Source organism: Malaclemys terrapin, chromosome 3 (assembly GCF_027887155.1).
Source record: "Malaclemys terrapin pileata isolate rMalTer1 chromosome 3, rMalTer1.hap1, whole genome shotgun sequence".
Classification (NCBI taxonomy): domain Eukaryota; kingdom Metazoa; phylum Chordata; order Testudines; family Emydidae; genus Malaclemys; species Malaclemys terrapin.
The window spans coordinates 199,966,935-199,986,486 of record NC_071507.1 but is presented as its reverse complement, the minus strand read 5'-3'; the positions used below and the strand labels follow the sequence as shown (position 1 = coordinate 199,986,486).

At 50.3% G+C, this 19,552-nt stretch overlaps 1 protein-coding gene across 1 annotated transcript; it reads right to left on the bottom strand.

The window, feature by feature from the left end:
- Positions 1 to 9,931: 9,931 nt before the first annotated feature.
- SOX7 (SRY-box transcription factor 7) lies at positions 9,932 to 14,021 on the bottom strand. Its single transcript, XM_054022427.1, has 2 exons — positions 13,737 to 14,021; positions 9,932 to 12,526 (listed from the first exon to the last, which is right to left on the bottom strand). Exons 1-2 carry the CDS (start codon positions 13,972 to 13,974, stop codon positions 11,619 to 11,621), a joined length of 1,146 nt encoding a protein of 381 aa, XP_053878402.1. The 5' UTR covers positions 13,975 to 14,021; the 3' UTR covers positions 9,932 to 11,618.
- Positions 14,022 to 19,552: the final 5,531 nt, after the last annotated feature.

The following is a 19,552-nucleotide window of genomic DNA, read 5'->3' as shown; positions in this document are numbered from 1 at the left end:
GCGTCTCTCAGAGGTGGCGGGTAGGCCGTGCTGGCAGAAGAGTGTGTGGCGTGTGTGGGGGAATGGGCTGCAGGCAGTTCAAAGCTCCATCCGGATGCTTTTAAAACCCAGATTCTTCACTGCAACCCTGTGTCCAGCCGCTTGACTGCTATTCGGCTGCACATCACCTGTCACACACGCCTCCCAAATCCACAGAACTCCCCCCGCACCTGGGATGGCGTCCATGGAGCTGGGCCCCCCAAGCTGTGAAGGAGGATGGAGAATGCTGTGGAACTGCCCCTCTTCCCTCTCCTGTATTTCAAGGCCATTTCATCTCCTTTCTTCTGGCTCCTCTCTGTGCCCCACAAGGGGGGCAGGAGACCTCTGCCTCTCCCCCCACCCCGGGTTAAATTAAGAACATAAGAATGGCCCTATGGGGTCAGACCAAGGGTCCATCTAGCTCAGTATCCTGTCTGCCGACAGTGGCCAATGCCAGGTGCCCCAGAGGGAATGAACAGAACAGGGAATCATCAAGTGATCCATCCCCTGTTACTCATTCCCAGCTTCTGGCCAACAGAGGCTAGGGACACCATTCCTACCCATCCTGGCTAATAGCCATTGATGGACCTATCCAACATGAATTTATCTAGTTCTTTTTTGAAGCCTGTTATGGTCTTGGCCTTCACAACATCCTCTGGCAAAGAGTTCCACAGCTTAACTGTGCGTTGTGTGAAGAAATACTTCCTTTTGTTTGTTTTAAACCTGCTGCCTATTCATTTCATTTGGTGAGCCCTAGTTCTTGTGTTATGAGACATAGTAAACAACACTTCCTTATCTACTTTCTCTACACCAGTCATGATTTTACAGATCTCAATCATATCTCCCCTTCGCCATTTCTTTTCCAAGCTGAAAAGTGACAGTCTTATTAATCTCTCCTCAGTCGGAAGCCGTTCCATACCCCTAATCAATTTGTTGCCCTTTTCTGAACCTTTTCCAATTCCTATATATCTTTTTTGAGATGGGACGACCACATCTGCACGCAGTATTCAAGATGTGGGTGTGATGGATTTATATAGAGGCAACATGGTATTTTCTGTCCTATTATCTATCCCTTTCTTAATGATTCCCAACATTCTGTTGGCTTTTTTGACTGCCGCTGCACATTGAATGGACGTTTTCAGAGAACTATCCACAATGACTCCACGATCTCTTTCTTGAGTGGTAATAGCTAATTTAGACCCCATAATTTTATACGTATAGTTGGGATTATGCTTTCCAATGTGCATTACTTTGCATTTATCAACATTAAATTTCATCTGCCATTTTGTTGCCCAATCACCCAGTTTTGAGAGATCCTTTTATAGCTCTTCGCAGTTTGCCTGGGTCTTAACTATCTTTAGGGGTGTTGAAATGTTCCACCTGTCCACCAAAGACAGGCTTCCCGGATCATTGTTCTGATCTTACAGCTTCCCGGTGCAGCTCTGTACAACTGAAAACACTTAGGGTGAAATCCAGGCTCCGCTGAAGTCCACAGCAATGCTCCCACTGATTCCAGTGGGTCCAGGATTTCACCCTTTCGGGACACGCGGCATGGGCCAATGCAGGGGACTGGGTTCCACCTCCAGCTCTGGAATCATAGAATATCAGAGTTGGAAGAGACCTCAGGAGGTCATCTAGTCCAACCTCCTGCTCAAAGCAGAACCAACCCCAACTAAATCATCCCAGCCAGGACGTTATCAAGCCAGGCCATAAAAACCTCTAAGGATGGAGATTCCACCACCTCCTTAGGTAAACCATTCTAGTGCTTCACCACCCTCCTACTGAAATGACTTGGTTATGTGATCTCAGGCAGGTCCATGCCCCTCAGCTTCCCCGCCTGTGAAGTAGGGTTAAGGAGACTGCTCACCTCTGCAAAGCATGCCGAGATCCAGAGTGGAAGCTTGAAGGACTGTCACCATAAAGGGCTTTGCCACACGCGCTGCTTTATCGATTACACCAAGGCCCTTCACCGTGCATACGCTACCTAGCGGGAAGAAAGTCATTTCACGTCCATCTAGGAATGGCAGAAGTGTCATTCTGCTTTTCACAGCACTGTCTTGTTCTGGAGCCCAGCCCTCCTGCATAAAAGAGAGAGAGAGGCAGCACAAAAGGCTCAATTACAAATAAAAAAGAGGTCCCAGCCCGGGCTGGTGTTTACAGATTTTTAGAGAAATTAGGGCCTTGGCCTACTGAGTTGGGCGCCATTCCCTCTCCACCCACCAGCTGGCTTCCCCGGCTTAACCCCTCCCAGAAAAGTGTTCCCCACTCACCATCCCTCCACAATGCTTCTGTCACCCACTCTCATCTTGCTTATTAGTTACTGAGGTCCTTTATCTCAGAGATGGGCCTGAAGCCAATTTCCAGCCCTGGCTCTGGGTTGGGATCAGCGGTCGCAGCCTAAGCCTCTCTCTGCAACAGAATCTGAACTCCAATCGCTGGGAAAGTGCCCATTGGAATCTGGGTTTCACACCCGTGAGTTCAGGAGTGATCAGATTGGGGTGTTTGTTTCACCCCATTATAAAGGGGTGGGGGCAGATCACACTCTCTGTTAACATGGGGGTCAATCCAGAGTAATTCAACTGATTTCAGCGAAGTGACTCCAGTTTTATACCAGAGTAACTGAGTGCGGAGTCCGGCCCATTGCATTCAAATCCAGACTCCTGTTCTGCCCGACCTCTGCTTCATAACAGTGAGGGAGTAGGGTGACCAGATGTCCTGATTTTATAGGGACAGTCCCGATTTTTGGGTCTTTTTCCTATCTAGGCTCCTATTACCCCCCTCTTCCTCCGTCCCGACTTTTCACATTTGCTGTCTGGTCACCCTATCAGGGAGGGGGCCCACCGTCTGCACGTTTCAAGGAGCGCCTCTGTCCTTTCCTCCATTGGCACCCAGCTCCTGCTTTGTGTCTTTGGGCCTGTTTTCATTTTCCCAGAGTTTTGTCCGGGGGAGGTGAGAGGGAGCTAGCGAGGGAAAACTTGGGAGCTGCAGAATTGTATGGAGGGCGAAGTTATTTTTTCTTGACATAAACAGCCAGGCTTTCCCTCGGCCCTTTACTTGAATCGTGAAGGTAGGACCCGGACTCATAACATCCGGCAGGAGGGGCCGGCGTTATCAGGCAGGAAACACTCAGCTCTGGGCACATCCTCCCCGCACTCCCTGCAGCTCCCATTGGCAGCGCTCAGCAGGAAAAGACTCAGCAACTTGTCTCATTCCCTCCTCTTAATCAAGGGAGGGCCTGAGCCTGCTGTCCTAACTCAGGGGGAAAACTCTCTTTGTCCAGAACAGGAGAGCTCCCGAAGAAAGGGCTTGCTGGGCCGGTATGGGACAGGCAGGGCCGGCCCAAGGACATTTTGCGCCCTCGGTGAAACTTCCACCTTGCGCCCCCCTCTCCTCCTCCCCTCCCCCCCAGCGCATCACTTATTATAAACTTTCAAAAATGAATACAGTCGTGTAAAAAAAAAAATTGGGGGGCACCGGTTTTTGGCACCCCGAATCTTGGCACCCTAGGCGGCCGCCTAGTTCACCTAGTGGTTACACCGGCCCTGGGGACAGGGAGATGTGGCCCCACAAACAGGAGCAAGAGAAGATCTTCCTGTTACAAGTTTTATTCCCCCACCAAGACTCCGCTCTGAGTGAAAGGAGAAAACAATCCCACTTCATTGTATTCACAGCATTCACTGAGTCCAATAAAGCGGGGCCCTTGGCTGGGAATCAGAAGATCGGGGTCTCCTCCACTGACTCACGGTGCAGCCTTCGGCAAGTCCCTTCATCTCTCTATGCCTCCGTTTCCATACCTGTAATATAGGGACAATGATATCCCCACTCCCTTGTAAAGAAGTCAGAGATCGAAGGACCCTGGACGGGCTTGTACGTGGGGCAGCGAACCCAGCCCACCAACCATGCAGCTGTAGCTAAACTGCTATTTTTAGCATAGGTAAGTCTACTTCAGCAAGGCATTGCAACTCCAGCTCCAGTGTAGACGTACCCATAGTAAGAGAAATCCCTGCCCCAAAGAGCTTAGCATAAGGGTATGTCTATGCTACGGAGATGGTACTGGCACGGCTATGTCGCTGTAGACGCAGCCTGCACCGACAGACGGGGAACACCGCTACCCCAAACGAAGTTAGCCCTGTTGACAGAAGCAGTCTCCTATCAACCTAGCTGTGTCTGCACGGGGGGAGGGAGTGTCAGCACAGCTGTGTCAGGGGGTTGGGGTTTTTTTGTACCCCTGACCAACATACTTGTTCAATGTAGATCAGGCTTCAATAGATAACACAGACAAAGGGATCATTCTTATCCCCATTTTATAGATGGGGAAACTGAGGCACAGGGAGGTGAAGTAACTTGCCTGGGGTCACCCAGAGAGTCTGTGGCAGCATTGGGATATGTACCCAGTTCTCCTTGACCTCAAGACCACCCTTCCTTTCCAAATGCTAGGACTGCTCCGATGAGAGCCTCTCCCACCCGTGGGGGCGTTGCCTATGCTTCACTGATTTTGCTATCCAGGCTGCTGTTGCCGCTTGCAAATCATAGACTCATCGAATATCAGGGTTGGAAGGGACCTCAGGAGGTCATCTAGTCCAACCCCCTGCTCAAAGCAGGACCGACCCCAACAAAGGGGGTTGGACTAGATGATCTCCTGAGGTCCCTTCCAACCCTGATATTCTATGATTCTAAATCATCCCAGTCAGGGCTTTGTCAAGCCTGACCTTAAAAATCCTTCTCCTCCTGTGACAAATGGTCACTCTCCCCCCGCCCCCTCCAATTAAGCCAACTGGGGTTCCACAGAAAATATCCGCCCCCAACTTGGGATTCGGCGAGCAACAGGCAACCCAGCATATGGTGCTTCCGAACTGTCAGGCCCCCTTTAGAATCTAGTCTCCTTAGGGCAGGACTGTGCCATGTCCAGCACTAAACACACAGGATGCAAGAGAGCGAGGCCGTTTTACACCAATAAATACTCAATAAATGACCCCCACATAGCTAGGTTGACTCTCTCCCAACCTTTTCTCCTCTGACGTCTCAGACAGAATGAGATCTGGACAGATGTCAATCAAAGAGGGACAGAAAAGGGTTGGCGGCCCCTCCTTTCCCGTAGTGGCTGAGTTAGGACAGATTCAACTTCAGCAATTCTGGCCTCAGTGACTGAGAAGAATCACCACCTGTTCTGTGAATTTAAAGGAAATCAGTTCTCCCGGGAGGCCAGGCGCATGACACACACTAACTCCCAGACGGACTGAATTCCAGGGCTATCCGGGAAGGGTGAGGTCATGATTGCTCACCGTTACTCACATTGCAACTTGCACAACAAAAATATTGACTGCAGCTTGACTGTAGTATGGAAAATCGCTGCCCTGCTGGTTCAAACAGTGGGGTTTGAGACCCAGTCTAAGGCTATAGGTGACTTTTCCAATTCTCCTCCTCCTCCCTCCCACCCCTGCCCTGGATCTATGCCAAAAACTGCAGTAGAGATTGGGTTTAAATTCCCCCTGGGCTCATTTTAATTTTCACTCCCCACCCTGTGCAACCTGGAGGAGACGACGGATGGATGCATCTTAGGAGCAGGAGATGGAGAATCGTCGCCAGCTTGGTGCAAAGACGAGGCCTCACGCTGGGTCGTTCTGGGGAGAGTGGCCAACTGCTCCAGGGGAAAGAGAGACCCGCGTAGGGTATCGATGTGGAACAAGCTGCTTTCTGAGATGGCCATGTCACAAAAGCCACCACCACAATAGGCTCGTAGTGGGCTCTCATTGGTATTTGCAGCAGAGAGGCCAATGACTGAATGGACCTAGAGACGGCAGTATGTTCCTTACCACGTCCGATGGCTATTTATTTATTTTCCAGTAGCCCCCATCTGAGATTAGAGCCCTACTCTGCTATGTGCTGTACATACACATAGTGAGCAATCGAGAGTCCCTGTCCCAAAGAGGGGAAACGGTCCCCGCAGGTCTGATTTGAGAAATGTTGTTGGAGGACTGAGTGGGAGGCTACCACTTGCTCATGCCCTGTTTGGCGAGTAAATAAGGGACTGTGTCCTCCGGGGTGCCATTCCGGCACCACTGAAGCCCTGGAGCTAAAAATAAATTCCCAAGCGAGCTGACTTTGCACTTAGCTACCTAGGATGAAAACAGAGAACTCCGTTTTGCTGTGGCTATTAAGACGTTGTCAGGAGATGGGTTGATGGCACTAATCACGAATTTCTCCACTGCGGAAACCACCCCAGTGACCAGGTTCTGATCCGGAAGCAGATTCCCCAAAGTATGGGTGTGCCAGTTTTGTCTATTATAGAGTCAAACCCATCGTTCGAATTCAGATCCAAATTCCCCCAGTGTCCAAGGTTTTTGATTCAGCCCAGCTCTGCTACAAGTAAGGTGTGTGGGTGACTCACGCTGCTTTTCCTCCCGTGATTCTGTGTTAAACAAGGGGGACAAAGTCATCCCTTCCATAACGCAAACACCACAGAAGTCAGCCGAGTTAAACCAAGGATTAATCTAGCTTCTGCCCTGCAAGATGGATTAGAGGGCTTAAAAAATACCTGTTACATCTTCAGAACAATAGGTAAGATGCACCGGATGTGATTTTTCTGAGGTGCAGAGCAACCATTGCTCCAGGTGACGTCAATGGGAACTGGGCGGCCCAGAAAATTAGACCTAATATCTGCATTAGATACAAATAATGTAATAAACGGTTATAACTTACCCAAAGACTCATGATTAGTCAGAATAATGGGAGCTTCATTGGCTTGTTACAAGCCCAAGCTCTAATTTCCTTGCAAGGCTTTGGTGCATGTTTGTTGTTTGTACTGTCGCTGGGCTGTGAGACCAATTTTCATTTTGCATCCTTGCACCCACTAGGGATCCAGACTGCCTTTAGGGGGCGCTGCTAGCCTTACCTCCTTAGACAGGTCTACTCCTAATGTAGACCTCTGGTGATACGCTCCTCGGTTGTCATTACACAATCTCTGTTCAGGACACAAGACTCTGTCTGTGAGACGGGAGGAGAAATCAGACTTTACCATCAAATCTGATTGCAAGCTGTTTGGGACAGGGAACACATCTGTCGCTGGGCTTTGAGCCCCTAGCTCAATGAGGCCCAATACTGATTGGGGTATGGGTTAGGGTGACCAGATGTCCCGATTTTAAAGGGACCGTCCCGATTTTTGGGTGACATAAGAACAGCCATACTGGGTCAGACCAAAGGTCCATCTAGCCCAGTATCCTGTCTACCAACAGTGGCCAATGGCAGGTGCCCGAGAGGGAGTGAACCTAACAGGTAATGATCAAGTGATCTCTCTCCTGCCAGCCATCTCCACCCTTTGACAGACAGAGGCTAGGGACACCATTCCTTACCCATCCTGGCTAATAGCCATTAATGGACTTAACCTCCATGAATTTATCCAGTTCTCTTTTAAACGCTGTTATAGTCCTAGCCTTCACAACCTCCTCAGGCAAGGAGTTCCACAAGTTGACTGTGCGCTGTGTGATGAAGAACTTCCTTTTATTTGTTTTAAACCTGGGAGGTTTATAGGCTCCTATTACTCCCCACCCCCTGTCCCGATTTTTCACATTTGCTGTCTGGTCACCCTAGTATGGATACTACTATAACCAACCTTGCTGGATCTGTTCGCAGCATTTAAACCTGCAATCTCCAGCTCTAAATGCATGAGCCCTCACTACTTCAGCTGAAAGACTACATGGGGGATTTTCAAAAGCACTTAGGTGGTGCCTTAGAAGTACAAACCCCACTGACTTTCAATGGGGCCAGTGAGGTGGGATTTGCAGAAGCACCAATCTGACCCAGGAACAGATGTCACCTTGCAAGTCAAGGGAAATTTTGTTCTTGAAAATCTCCCCCTACATTTTGAATGTTGCATGCACCCTCTTCTCTTTCCCAAGAGCTGACTAGAACTCCTGAATCAAAGAAGCCCCGAACGTTGGGGTATTTGAAAACTAAATCCAGATTGGATTTTGCAGCTTGAGTTCACTTCCAAGCTACCCTATGAATTCGGAATCTATCCCACATTTGATAAACGGAGACTTCCTTTTATGGCTCTGCTGCCCTCATGCTTTGAAGTCATCCCCATCATCTGAGTGGCAGCCTGGTATTGTGGTTGGAGCATGGAAATAGGAGTCTGGAGATGTAGGACCCAGTACTGACTACGCTCCTGACTCGCTAGGTGACCTTGGGCCAATTACTTAATTCCTCTATGCCTCAGTTTCCCAACTTGTAAAAAGGGGTTAGGAACATCAACTCTGCAGGATTGTGAGGGTTAATTCACTCATGGTCGCACAACATCTTGAATGTGCAAAGTGCTCCTTCTGGCATAGTTCCCGCTATACCATGTGCACAGAATTTGAGTGTAGTATATTGTGTCCCTAACACCCATCAAAACTCACTTGAGCAATACAGACGCATCATAGTTACAGAAGTGTGTATGCTGAGGAGCAGAAACAAAAGACGAGGCTGTGTCAGTGAGCGAGGGATTTCTAGGTAGCTTTCCTTAGTGTCGGTCACCCTTCTGGCCTCGTTGTACAGATATCAGGGCATCATGAGAATGCTTGGTCTGGAGCATATAAAGCCGGTGAAATTGATTAGTTTGGACTCCCCCAAGACTCACTCCTCTCAGAATTCATAGTCACCCATCACAAGATGTCTCGGAAAACTGGCTCCTGCCCCGTGGATCTGAGGGGAAGAAAGAGGCCTTACAGAGGTATATGAGTCCATGGACTCAACTTCAAAGTCCTTACCAGGCACAGGTTCAAGTAAAGTTTTGCATGAATGGGCTGTAGGTTTGGCCTGCAGGATCAGGTGAGGGATAAGGGCTAAACTCTCGTCTGTTACACCAGTTGAGTAGAGAGGAATCTGGCTCTGTCTGTAGAGCTCTTCACCTCCTATGTCTCAGAGTTACAATTTGAAACCCATCCATCATACCCCACTGCATTTCTTACCTCCCCTCTTTCACGCGTCTTACATTCCACACCCACAACTTCACCTTCTGAGACTATTTGTCCTGATTCTCAGTTAGACCCTTTACATCACTCTGGCAATGAAAAGGAGGGCTCGTAAGGGGTGTAAATGTTTAGTGTAAAGTGTCCTTAGTGCAAATAAGAATCATGCCCTAAAGACTCGGATTATACTCAGCAAAACAGTCCACGTATTTTGAGGTCCGCTCCTACGCCAAGTCAATGGCAAATTCCCCGTTAACTTCAGTGGGCCCCCGAATTGTGCCTGGATTGGATCTCGCAATCCTCGCCTACACAAAACTCTGATATCGAAGCGCACTTTGGATAGCAGGAATGCACAATCACGACCCTTAAAGAGACTTCCCCTGATACATTGGGAAGGGAAAAAATATTTCAAATTGTGACTTAAATTCGTCCCGGATTACACAGTTTTTAAAGATAGCCACAGGCCCTTTTTATTTAAAAAAACAAAAAACAAACAAAAAAACCAGATGTAGAAAAGTTTGGCTGAAAATTAAAAAAACCCAATGCAACATCAAGCACAATAAATGCTTCCCCTTTGAACAGTTTTGCCCAGAACTACAGCAATCTAAATGATAAAACAGTCATTGTATAAAAACATATTTATTTAAATTAAATATTTTATGCGAACTCGTATCTACACGCATTCAAAATGCATCAGAGTCACACACAAAAAAAAGATGGAAAGTGTTAGCTTAAAAGTTGTGGTTTTTTTAAAGTATTATTTGCAATTATATTATCATTTGCAATTAATTACGCACTCAAGATTGAAACCAGAAAATCATAACCATGCTACTAACTAATCATAACCAAATGTCATACAGTAACCCTAAGATTAAACATGATACATAACTGATTTAAAATAAAATGTCATCTTTATGAAAAAAGAGCAATGCAAAATATGACGGAGAAATAATGGAACATACAAATCAACGTACAGCTTTATTACAAGCAATAATATACTGACATAAAGAGGAACGGGCATTTCATTTCTAAACATTAAGTATTTGCCTTCAAATGATGCTTGATACAAATGTGTCTGCTACGTATCACCTCTTTTCCAAAGTGCTCATCACAATAAATTCTTTCCAGCTGTGGCTGCAGGTAAAGGGGACATGATGGGATATAACTCAGGTTCTTGGCCTTCGGAGTAGCTGTTACGAAGGCCACCAGCATGGCTACGTACATGGGAAATTACTTGTAGTGACTCAGGCAGGGACCGATCTTGCTCCCGTTGAACTCAGTGAAAGCAGGATCAAAGCCTAGGGAAACTCTGTTTAAAGAGAAGTCAAGCTGAATTTTATAGTGTGCGCAAAATTCAGCTTCAAACAGAAGCTGAGCCGCAACCTTGCCGCTGGAGCAGCTAGCAGTCAGTCCATTATCACAAGACCATGTTGTGTCACCGCACCACAGTTCCAGTTATGTGAACTCCTCTCCCACTCAAGTGGTTCAGGGTGGGGGGTGGGAATGACATCAGGGCTCCACCCTGGGCCAGATCTTTCCTTCCTTGGGTCTGATCTTTCCTTCCATACACTCTCAGAGTTCCACTGAAATCCACAAAAAGTTTCAGGAGCCAAAGGGGCACAGAGCGGGGCTATGTGGGTGCAACAGATTAGATTAGATGCCTTTCCATACACAGGACCAAATACACTGCTGGCACTAGGGATTGCAAGTCCAGTGACTTCACCAGAATTGCATTCCTTATGCTAGTGCACACTCAAAAACTCCCAGCCACTTCCGTCAAACTGTTGAGTACATAGGGAATGCAAGACCAGGCCAACCGAAAACCCACACGGCTATGACTGAAAGCCTCAGAGCTCTCTTCGGTTAAAGCTCTTCACGTAGGGTAATTACGTGAGAACAGGACATTCATGATCCCCTGATCGTATTCTCTCTGTACAGCAATAGCTGGTTGTGACAGCCACCATCTTAGCCAATCCTGGGACTGGAATTGGAAACCTGCATTACTGAACTAGTGACTACAGCTCGAAGAGCCAGGTTCTGTAGGTAGGGACAGTAATGGAGTCACGCCAGCAGGCCCAGAAGGCGACACACACTGATCAGAGGGTTACATTTGCCACCTCTTTGCTTCCCCCCCCCATCCCTACCACAAGTGCTACACAGAACAAGACTCAGGGGCTGATTTTTCAGAGGAGCTGAGAATTTGCAGCCCCCATGGGATCCAGCTGGAATTGAGGGAGCTCTGGCCCAGATCCAGGAAATTAGGACCCTAAATACCTGTACGGAGCTGGGCCTCGGTGCCACTGAAAAATCAGACCCACCATCCAAAGACTTGTCATGCTTATAGAATAAATTGGTAGGAGGACTGTAGCCAGTGACCAGCTGGCTTGGAAAAGGGACTTGACCACAGACCTTTTCTGAAGCAGGATATCAAATACCTTTTAAAGCAGGATACTTAATATTGATGCCAGTGGATGTCCGAGAAGCAAAATCCATTACCTAGGACAGAAAGGAGGCTCCAAAACCGTTTCAGTTCTGACTTGGCAACCCTGAGGTGAGGAGCGAGGTGTCCACCAGCTGTTGTGTACATGGAGCCATGCCAATAATACTGTAGGGTCTGTCCTCGGCCAGTCCACAGGCCCTGCTCCTTCTGGCCTAGGAGACGCTGTAGTTGTTGTAGTAGGTAGCAGTGGCATCTGCTAGGACGGAGATGAGGCTAGTCTCTGTAGAGGGCGAGCCACCTGCAACCTGAGACACCTGGACGTGTCCATTGATTATCATCCCGCTGTGGTCTGAGTGGCCGGGAGTGTTGAGATACTGGTCAAACTCATTGCGGTCCATCTCCCCCAGAAGTTCTGCTTGGCTCAGCTGGTCCAGGCTGTCAAAGCCGTGGTGTTCAGGGGGCGGTGAGAGCTGACCAAGATGGGCCTGGAGGTTGGGGGAGTGGATGGGGTGGAAGGCTGGCGTGTAATAGGTGGGAAGAGGAGGAGGGGGGCAGCTGGGGATTGGGGGGATCATGGAGGTGCTGGGCTGAGGGATGGACATGGGGCCAAGGGGATGGTGGTTACACTGGAGGGGGCTGGTGGAGTACTCTGGAGAGTAAGGGGCCCCAGTCATATGGGGGTGGTGATGCTCCTCCGGGCCCGGGGAGGAGAAGAAGCTCTGCTCAGGGTCTATCACATCCAAAGGGGACATCTCAGGTGGGGTGGGCAACCCGTAGGGGTAGGTGTCCATGTTGGTGCTGCTGCTGCCGCTGCTGGCCTGGGCCTCCCTGTAGCCCCTGATGCTCTGCAATACCGGGCCAGGCGAGTACTCACCCTGCCCCTCCTTTCCCCCCACTGTCCTGCCGCAGGCCCGCTTCTCCGGCACCGAGTTCTGATCCCTGGCGAGGTTCCCCAGCAGAAAGCCTGGATCCACCCGCTTGCAGATCCGCTTGACCTGCTTCTTCCTCCTGGGCCTGTATTTGTAGTTGGGGTAATCTTGCATGTGCTGCACCCTCAGTCTTTCCGCCTCCTCCACGTAAGGTCTCTTCTGGGAAGGGCTCAGAGACTTCCAGGATTTGCCTGCAACAAGGAAGGAACAAAAATCCTCTTAGAATCCACAGCTGTGGCATCTGCGCTGGGCATGGAGGGTCTGTGTCCCTAAGCACCCAGAGAGCGCTGGCTGGGACCAAGGGACAGAGCCTAGTCTTGGAGAAAACAATGGTCAAACACCCACTGAATCCAATGGAACTGGGATTTGGCTTCAATACAGCTGTATGACCCCATACAAAATATTGGGTCGAGGGGAGTGCCTGAATCCTACAGCCCTAGGGAGTGGGGCATCCCCAGGATAGCAAAAAGTGAAGAGGTTGGAGTGGGAGGGATAGAGCCATGTGTGGCTGGTATTCCCTTTCCTCTTTAAACAACCGCTTTCATGAGCTGCTCCCTGCCTCGCAGCCCTGCCCAAGCTGCGGAGAAAGACCCTGGGTCTTGTAATTAGACCAAGCCGAGGTTCTGCAAAGCGGGCAACTCGTCTCCTGCCCACGAGCCCCAGAACACGAAATCAAAGGAAACAGACCCAAGTGCTGGTGGCCGTTTCCAAGGGGAAAGATGGAAATAATCTGCCCGTTTCCCACACAGACTAGGGGGGGCCGGACACATTTAGGGTTGCGAGGTTTTTAAAACAAAACACATTCACACAAGTGAATTCCACTTTGGGAAGCCACCCGGGACAGTAAATGGCTGTCGGTCAGTTTGGGGAGGGAATTTCTCCCCCCTCAAATCACAAAACTGGAGAAAAGACCAAAGAAATCACTGACTTTGTTTGGAGGACTAAACAATCATCGCCCTGAAGATCTATTTCCCCCGGCTCAGACAATGGCTCTTTGCCTCCTGGGTCTAACGAACGGGGCGGATTGGAGAGTTCGCAAAACTAATACAACGTGACAACTTCAACCCGGAAAATACCGCGAGTCGGGGACTTCTTTCTACCCGCTTTGCTCCGGCCACGGAGTCCCAGCCGGGTTCCCCAAACCCAGCCAGGATCGGAGAGACCAAGCGCACAACCGGGGCCGGTCAGTCGCGCTGCCCGGGGTGTTGTATCTGAGCCAGGCGAACACCTGCTTGTGTTTGGATAGCCGAGTCTAGACCGGCAGGGGAGGTCACAGGGGGCGGCCGGGGTTAGGGTCGAGCCCGGGGGCAGGAGCGTGGGCTTCCCCCCTCCCTCTCCGGGGCCACCCAGCGCCGGGGGCATCGGGGGACGGATCCGGGCCGCCCGGGGGCTCCGGCTCACCGAGCATCTTGCTGAGTTCCGCGTTGTGCAGGTCCGGGTTCTGCACCGCCAGCCGCTTCCTCTCGTCCTTCGCCCACACCATGAAGGCGTTCATGGGTCTCCTGATGCGGGGCTCCGAGCCCTTCTCCCCCGGGGAGCGGTGCGCGGCCGGCGGGGAGAGCCCCTCCGGGAGCTCCCCGTCCAGGGCGGAGCAATCCAGGCTCTCGGACCACGGGTAGGAGCCCAGCAGGGAAGCCATGGCCGGGACACCCCCCCGCTTCGCCCCTGGCCCCCGACCGCTCCCCGCCGCCTGGCTCCGAGTCCCCCCTGCAGCGCCCGGGGCTCCCTGGCTGTCCCTCTCTGGCAGCGTAATCCAGGGGGCCCCCGGCCGAGCTGCACCCTGCAGCCCGGGCGCTGTATTTATGAGCTCCTCGGAGAAGCTTCCTCCAATGACACCGAAGGTGCCTGCGGCTCCTCCTTGTTTTCAAACTCCGGCGCCCCAGCCAGGAGGCCTGCGAGCAACTTCTCCCTACAACCTGCCCGCAGCAGAGGGGCTGGCTCAGCCCCAGGGGGGAGCCCCCCCACCGGCCTTCCAGTCCGTCCCCCCCATCCCTCCTCCAGCTGCTTCTCCCACCCCGCCCCGGGGCTCCCTTCTCCTGCCCCCAGGGGACAATGGCAACTCCACCTGTCAGCCGCAGAGCAAGTCTGGGGATGGGGGGGGGGGGGGAAGAGGGGGGCAAGCGTCCAAGTTCAACATCCAGCCACCTGGCTACTCCAGCCTGCAAGAAGGTAACTGAGGGAAGAGCCAGGGTATAAAAGATCAACAAGATCTGAATTCTCCCGCCTTAGTCTGATTGAAATTCATAATAAAAGGACAAAGGCCTGGTTTTTACACACACACACACACCTCTCTTTGATCCCAAGATCTCACGGCCCTCCGCAAAGCGGAGAGAGCACATTACCCTTTACTTGCATTATAGGGAAACTGAGGCACACGGAAGCCACGTGACTTGACCAAGGTCCAGTTGCCAATCAGCTGCAAAACCACTCAGGCCCTAGCCCCCGCTGCCCCAGCCACTAGACCGTGCGGGGGGTTGTCTGACAGTGCTTGTTTCCGACTGGTCAGGCGGGCCCCAGACCCGAGGAAATCTCCGCAGAGCCGCAGTGTGAACGCCTACGGGCCGCAGCCAAACAGAGATCAGCTGAAGGCACCTGACAGCCTTACAGGGACCTTTAACCAGTCCGAGACCGGCAGCCCTTGTTGCTGGGCGACTTGCGACCGAGATGTTTATACACTTCGCATGAGCTTCAGATTCACCATGCAAATAACGAATCCAAGGGGCAACGCCCCAAAAAGGGGGCTGAAGGCGACCTGGGTTTTGTTACCCACAAAGGTACACGATGGCCCAAGCAAAGCCCACGCTCCTGCTTTTCCAAGACACTTGTGACTAGGGTGACCAGACAGCAAATGTGAAAAATCCAGACGGTGTGTGTGTGTGTGTGTGGGGGGGGGGGGGGGGGGGTAATAGGAGGCTATATAAGAAAAAGATCCAAAAATTGGGACTGTCCCTATAAAATCGGGACATCTGGGCACCCTACTTGGAACACATCCGAAGAAGGGCCTCCGAGGGAGGCAGGAAAAGCCAACACGCCTAAAAGAAACGAAGACACACCCTGGTCCCCCCAACACTACAGATCCCCCCTTCTCTCTCCAGAAGCATGAATTTGCCCTCTACAATCCAGCCGCTGTCACCCCGCCCCCCCACAGGTGTAAAAGTTTGTCTCCTTGACAACCCCCTGCTATTTTGCACCCCTGGTTGGAAATCCAGGATGTGTCAAGTCAAAATATCATCACTCCAACTATGTTGCTTAAAACAACACCACAAAACCAAGAGCCCAGAGCAGGTGCTGCTTGTCGGAAAGAGAACTAGGGATGAGTTTTAAGAATTGTTTGGAAAGTTTCAGCCAGAAATAGTGGGGGTCTAAAAAGCTCTCCCCCACCATGCACCAGAGACCGAGGTGCAGCCAACCCCAGCCGGCAAAGGCATCTGAAATCCTCGCCTCCTCTCGGGCTAGGCGGTGTCGGGAGAACTAAAACGGTTCTAGTTCGGCCCTGGGTTCCTTTATGACTCTGACCCCCTGACATGACTTACAGCACTTCAGCGGCTCCCGTTTGAACGATGGTGGATTTCCTATTTGTGCTGCCAGACAGCTAGCGGGACAGGCCCCGAGCTGGGGAGGCATTTCCTTCAGCCGGGGCTTAGAGGCGTTTCAAAGTGTCGGGAGATCGTTTGGCTGCTCTGCCCAGAGAGTCCCAGCGAGACCTGGGTGTTTGGACAGGTGGCCCGCACTGCAGCCAGGGCGATTTCAAACACGTGTCTCAGGTTCTGTGGACACTTGCCAGATTAAAAGTGATCTAAAGCGTGCCGTGTAAACGTGTTGTGCGGGACCGAGATCCGGCTCCGCTTCCTGGTCCCTAGAACACTCCTCTGTACAGCATCCGAAATTATTTCGAGCTGTTAAACTAAGAATTGTATTACGACGACTGTGGGGGCAGAATTGCTAGAGAAACGTTGCGCGAAGTTATTCCAACGCCCTGGAAAAGCAACTGCCCTTCTGAGGCTCTCTCGGTAACCAGAATACTTTTAAACATCAACATTTTCCAAGGGAAACTGATTAAATCTAGTTATTTACAAGTGGGTTTGATCTCCGTCTCTGTTATCTGAGAACACAACAGGAAGGCAACTTCTCTTCAATCTAAAAGGCACAGGAGATTTCCTGGATGTCAAGACAGATTTTTAAATTCCTTTAAAAAATAATCAAGGAGGTAGTTATTCCCCTAATCTGCGTTTTGGAGGTCTGCTCTAGAAAGACAGCAACAGCAAAGTTCCGGGGAGGAATTCTACATGTACAGCCTGTAACTCCCGGTAGCGAGTTTGCTCTCACTTCAAATATGTCCTGGACTCGTTTACCCGATTCTTGTCAGTCTACAGTCTACATTGCAAGTGTGCAGTTAGTTCCTCAACAGTAATCTAACAGGGAACATGCACAGGTCTCACTGATGCAGTTTGCACACTGCAGTTGCTGCAAAGGTCTTGATCTGAGATGCTTCAGTTTTTATATGTGGCAATCGGGAACCATTAGGAAAGGGATAATAGAAAAAAATATCACACTGCTACAGTATAAATCCACTGTACTCCCACACTTTGAATACATCAGGCAGTCCTGGTCACTCCATCTTAAAAAAGATATATTAGAATTGGGAAAAAGTACAGCACAGGCAACAAAAATGATTAGGGGATGGAAGGGTTTCCACATGAGGGGAGATTAAAAAGACTAGGACGATGCAATTTAGAAAAGTGATGACTGGGAAGGATAAATCAAAAAATGGTGGAGAAATTGCATTATTTGTCCCTTCACATAACACAAGAACCAGGGCTCGCCCAATGAAATTAACAGGCAGCAGGTTTAAAGCGAACATAAGGAAATGTTTCATCACACAATGCAGCCAACCTGTGGAACTCATTGCGAGGGGATGTTGTGAAGGTCAAAATTATAACCGGGTTCAAAACAGAACTATATACACTTCTGGAGGATAGGTCCATCAATGGCTATTAGTCAGGATGGGCAGGGATGCAACCTGTGCTCTGGTGTCTCTAAGCTTCCAACTGCCAGAAGCTAGGACTGGATGACAGGGGATGGGCTCACTGGATAAATTTCCCTGTTCCGTTCATTCCCTCCATGGCATCTTGCATTGGCCACTCCCAGCAGACAGGAGAGTGGGCTAGACAGACTATTGATTTCACACATGCTATTCCATGCTTATGTTCTAACTTTAAGCCGGCAGTTTTGACACCCCGAAGAGGCTAGTGAATTGTAGCAAAAAGGGTTCCAAGCCAATTTCAGAGAAAATTCAAACAGATAAGCCCCAAAGCCTGCAGCCTTGAGCAGGGCATGTTATAGATGTGGGCTGCAGTTGGCCACAGTTCACTTAAGATGCCCTCACTCTCCTCCATGCACAGGGAGCTAAACGGGGGCAGCCAAAATGCCTCTGCTCTTATCTGCAGGCACTCACCTCTCAGGAGTGGCTTGATTGACGGATCCCTTTCCGGCTGAAACCATGTGCAGGACCTCAGAGGCCTGCCTGCCCTCTGCCCCAAACACTGTAAAAAAGGCAGGAGCATCTTCGCCAAGTCTAAAGACTTAAGCCAGAGAAACTCCTGTAAACGTACTTGATTACCAAATTCACCGCTATGCTGGTCAATTTCACGTCCTTCGGATTTGAAAATGGGTCAATTTCCTATTTTCAGATGTTTACACCCGAAATAATTTCAGGGTGTTGTAATTGTGGGGGTCCTGACCCAAAAAGGGGTTGGGGGGTCCCCAAAGCTGTTGTGTGTGTGTGGGACACTAGCCACCAGTCATGGCCAGTGGCAGATTAACTGTGCCCAGGAGCCCCAGCCAATTAAGGGGGTCCCAGAAAAATGGGCACCCCAAGGCCGGGCAGTAACCACGGGCGGCAAAGCCCTGAGCCCAAGCGCCCCGAGGGGAGCCACAGGGGGTGGAAGCCCCGAGCTAGGGTGCCCTGAGCCCTGGCAGGAGCTGCAGGGAGCAGGTGCCCTGAGCACCAGAAGAAGCTGTGGGGGGCTGAAGCCTCAAGCCCAGGTGGCCTGAGCCCTGGCAGATGCTATCGGGTGCTGAAGCCCCGAGCCCAGACACTGACAGAAGCCACAGGGGTGGAAGCTCTAAGCCCAGCTCCAGGGCTGTTGCCACCCTCACTTCTGCGCTGCCTCTGGAGGTGGTTCCGATTTCCCCATCGAGAGTGGCCGTGCGGGGGAAGGACAAGTCCTGTCCCTCCCCAGCCCAGCCTGGACTAGCAGTGAGGAGCCGGCTGGGATACTCCCAGCAGCATGGGCAAGTGCTTATTTCACGATCCACACCTTTTACATGGCCATGACGTGGTAGGGCCATAGTCATACAAGTAGATAGATCAAGGTTTGTACAGCGCCCAGCACAATGGGGTCCTGGTCCATGGAGCAACTCCTAAGTGCTACGATAACGCAAAGGAATAAATACGATCAAGACCTGGGATTTCTTACCACATTTTAGGGGCTTTGCAATGATACAGGAGAATGAAGGAAAACCTTGCATCGCTGATTTTTGTTGGTCTGACATTTTGATTGCGTTTGTAAGATCAGTTCCATCCCGCACCCTGTTTAAACACTGGTTAAACCTGCCCTGTAGGAACATTTAAGGTTTTGAGTTACATCAAAGCCACTATGGCCACGTGAAAACGGCACTTTTCACGGTGAACATGTCAGTATAATCAGTAGCAGTCTGGAAAGCCATCACCACATTTTAATAGCTACCTCCTTGATTCTGGCATTGTGCTCTGCGGGAGCAGAATCCTGAAAGCACATGGGGCCCCGCTGACTTCAACAGGACACTGCACTGCATCTATGTTGCTAGCTACCTAACTGTACCTGGAAATCAAGTAGACTGGGGCGTAAGTGCTAACAGCATTTGCACCAGCAGTTAATTATAAAACAAAACAGCAAAATACAAAACTATACTTGCAAAAATGGAGGCCAGTTAGAGAAGACCTTTTTCATAAATCTTTCTCCACTTTTGGACCACTGTGAAAAATATTCCTCTTCATGACAACCCAGATTTACTTCAGCTTTGAAGGACTTTCTAGTATGTAAAATTCACACTCTTCCTGGGTTAGTGTGAAATTTACACTTCGTCCTGTACAATCAGAGAATCTTTGGGACAGATTTTAATCTCAGTTACATTATATTTAACTGCTGTAAATTCATTGCCTTAAAAAGAAGTTA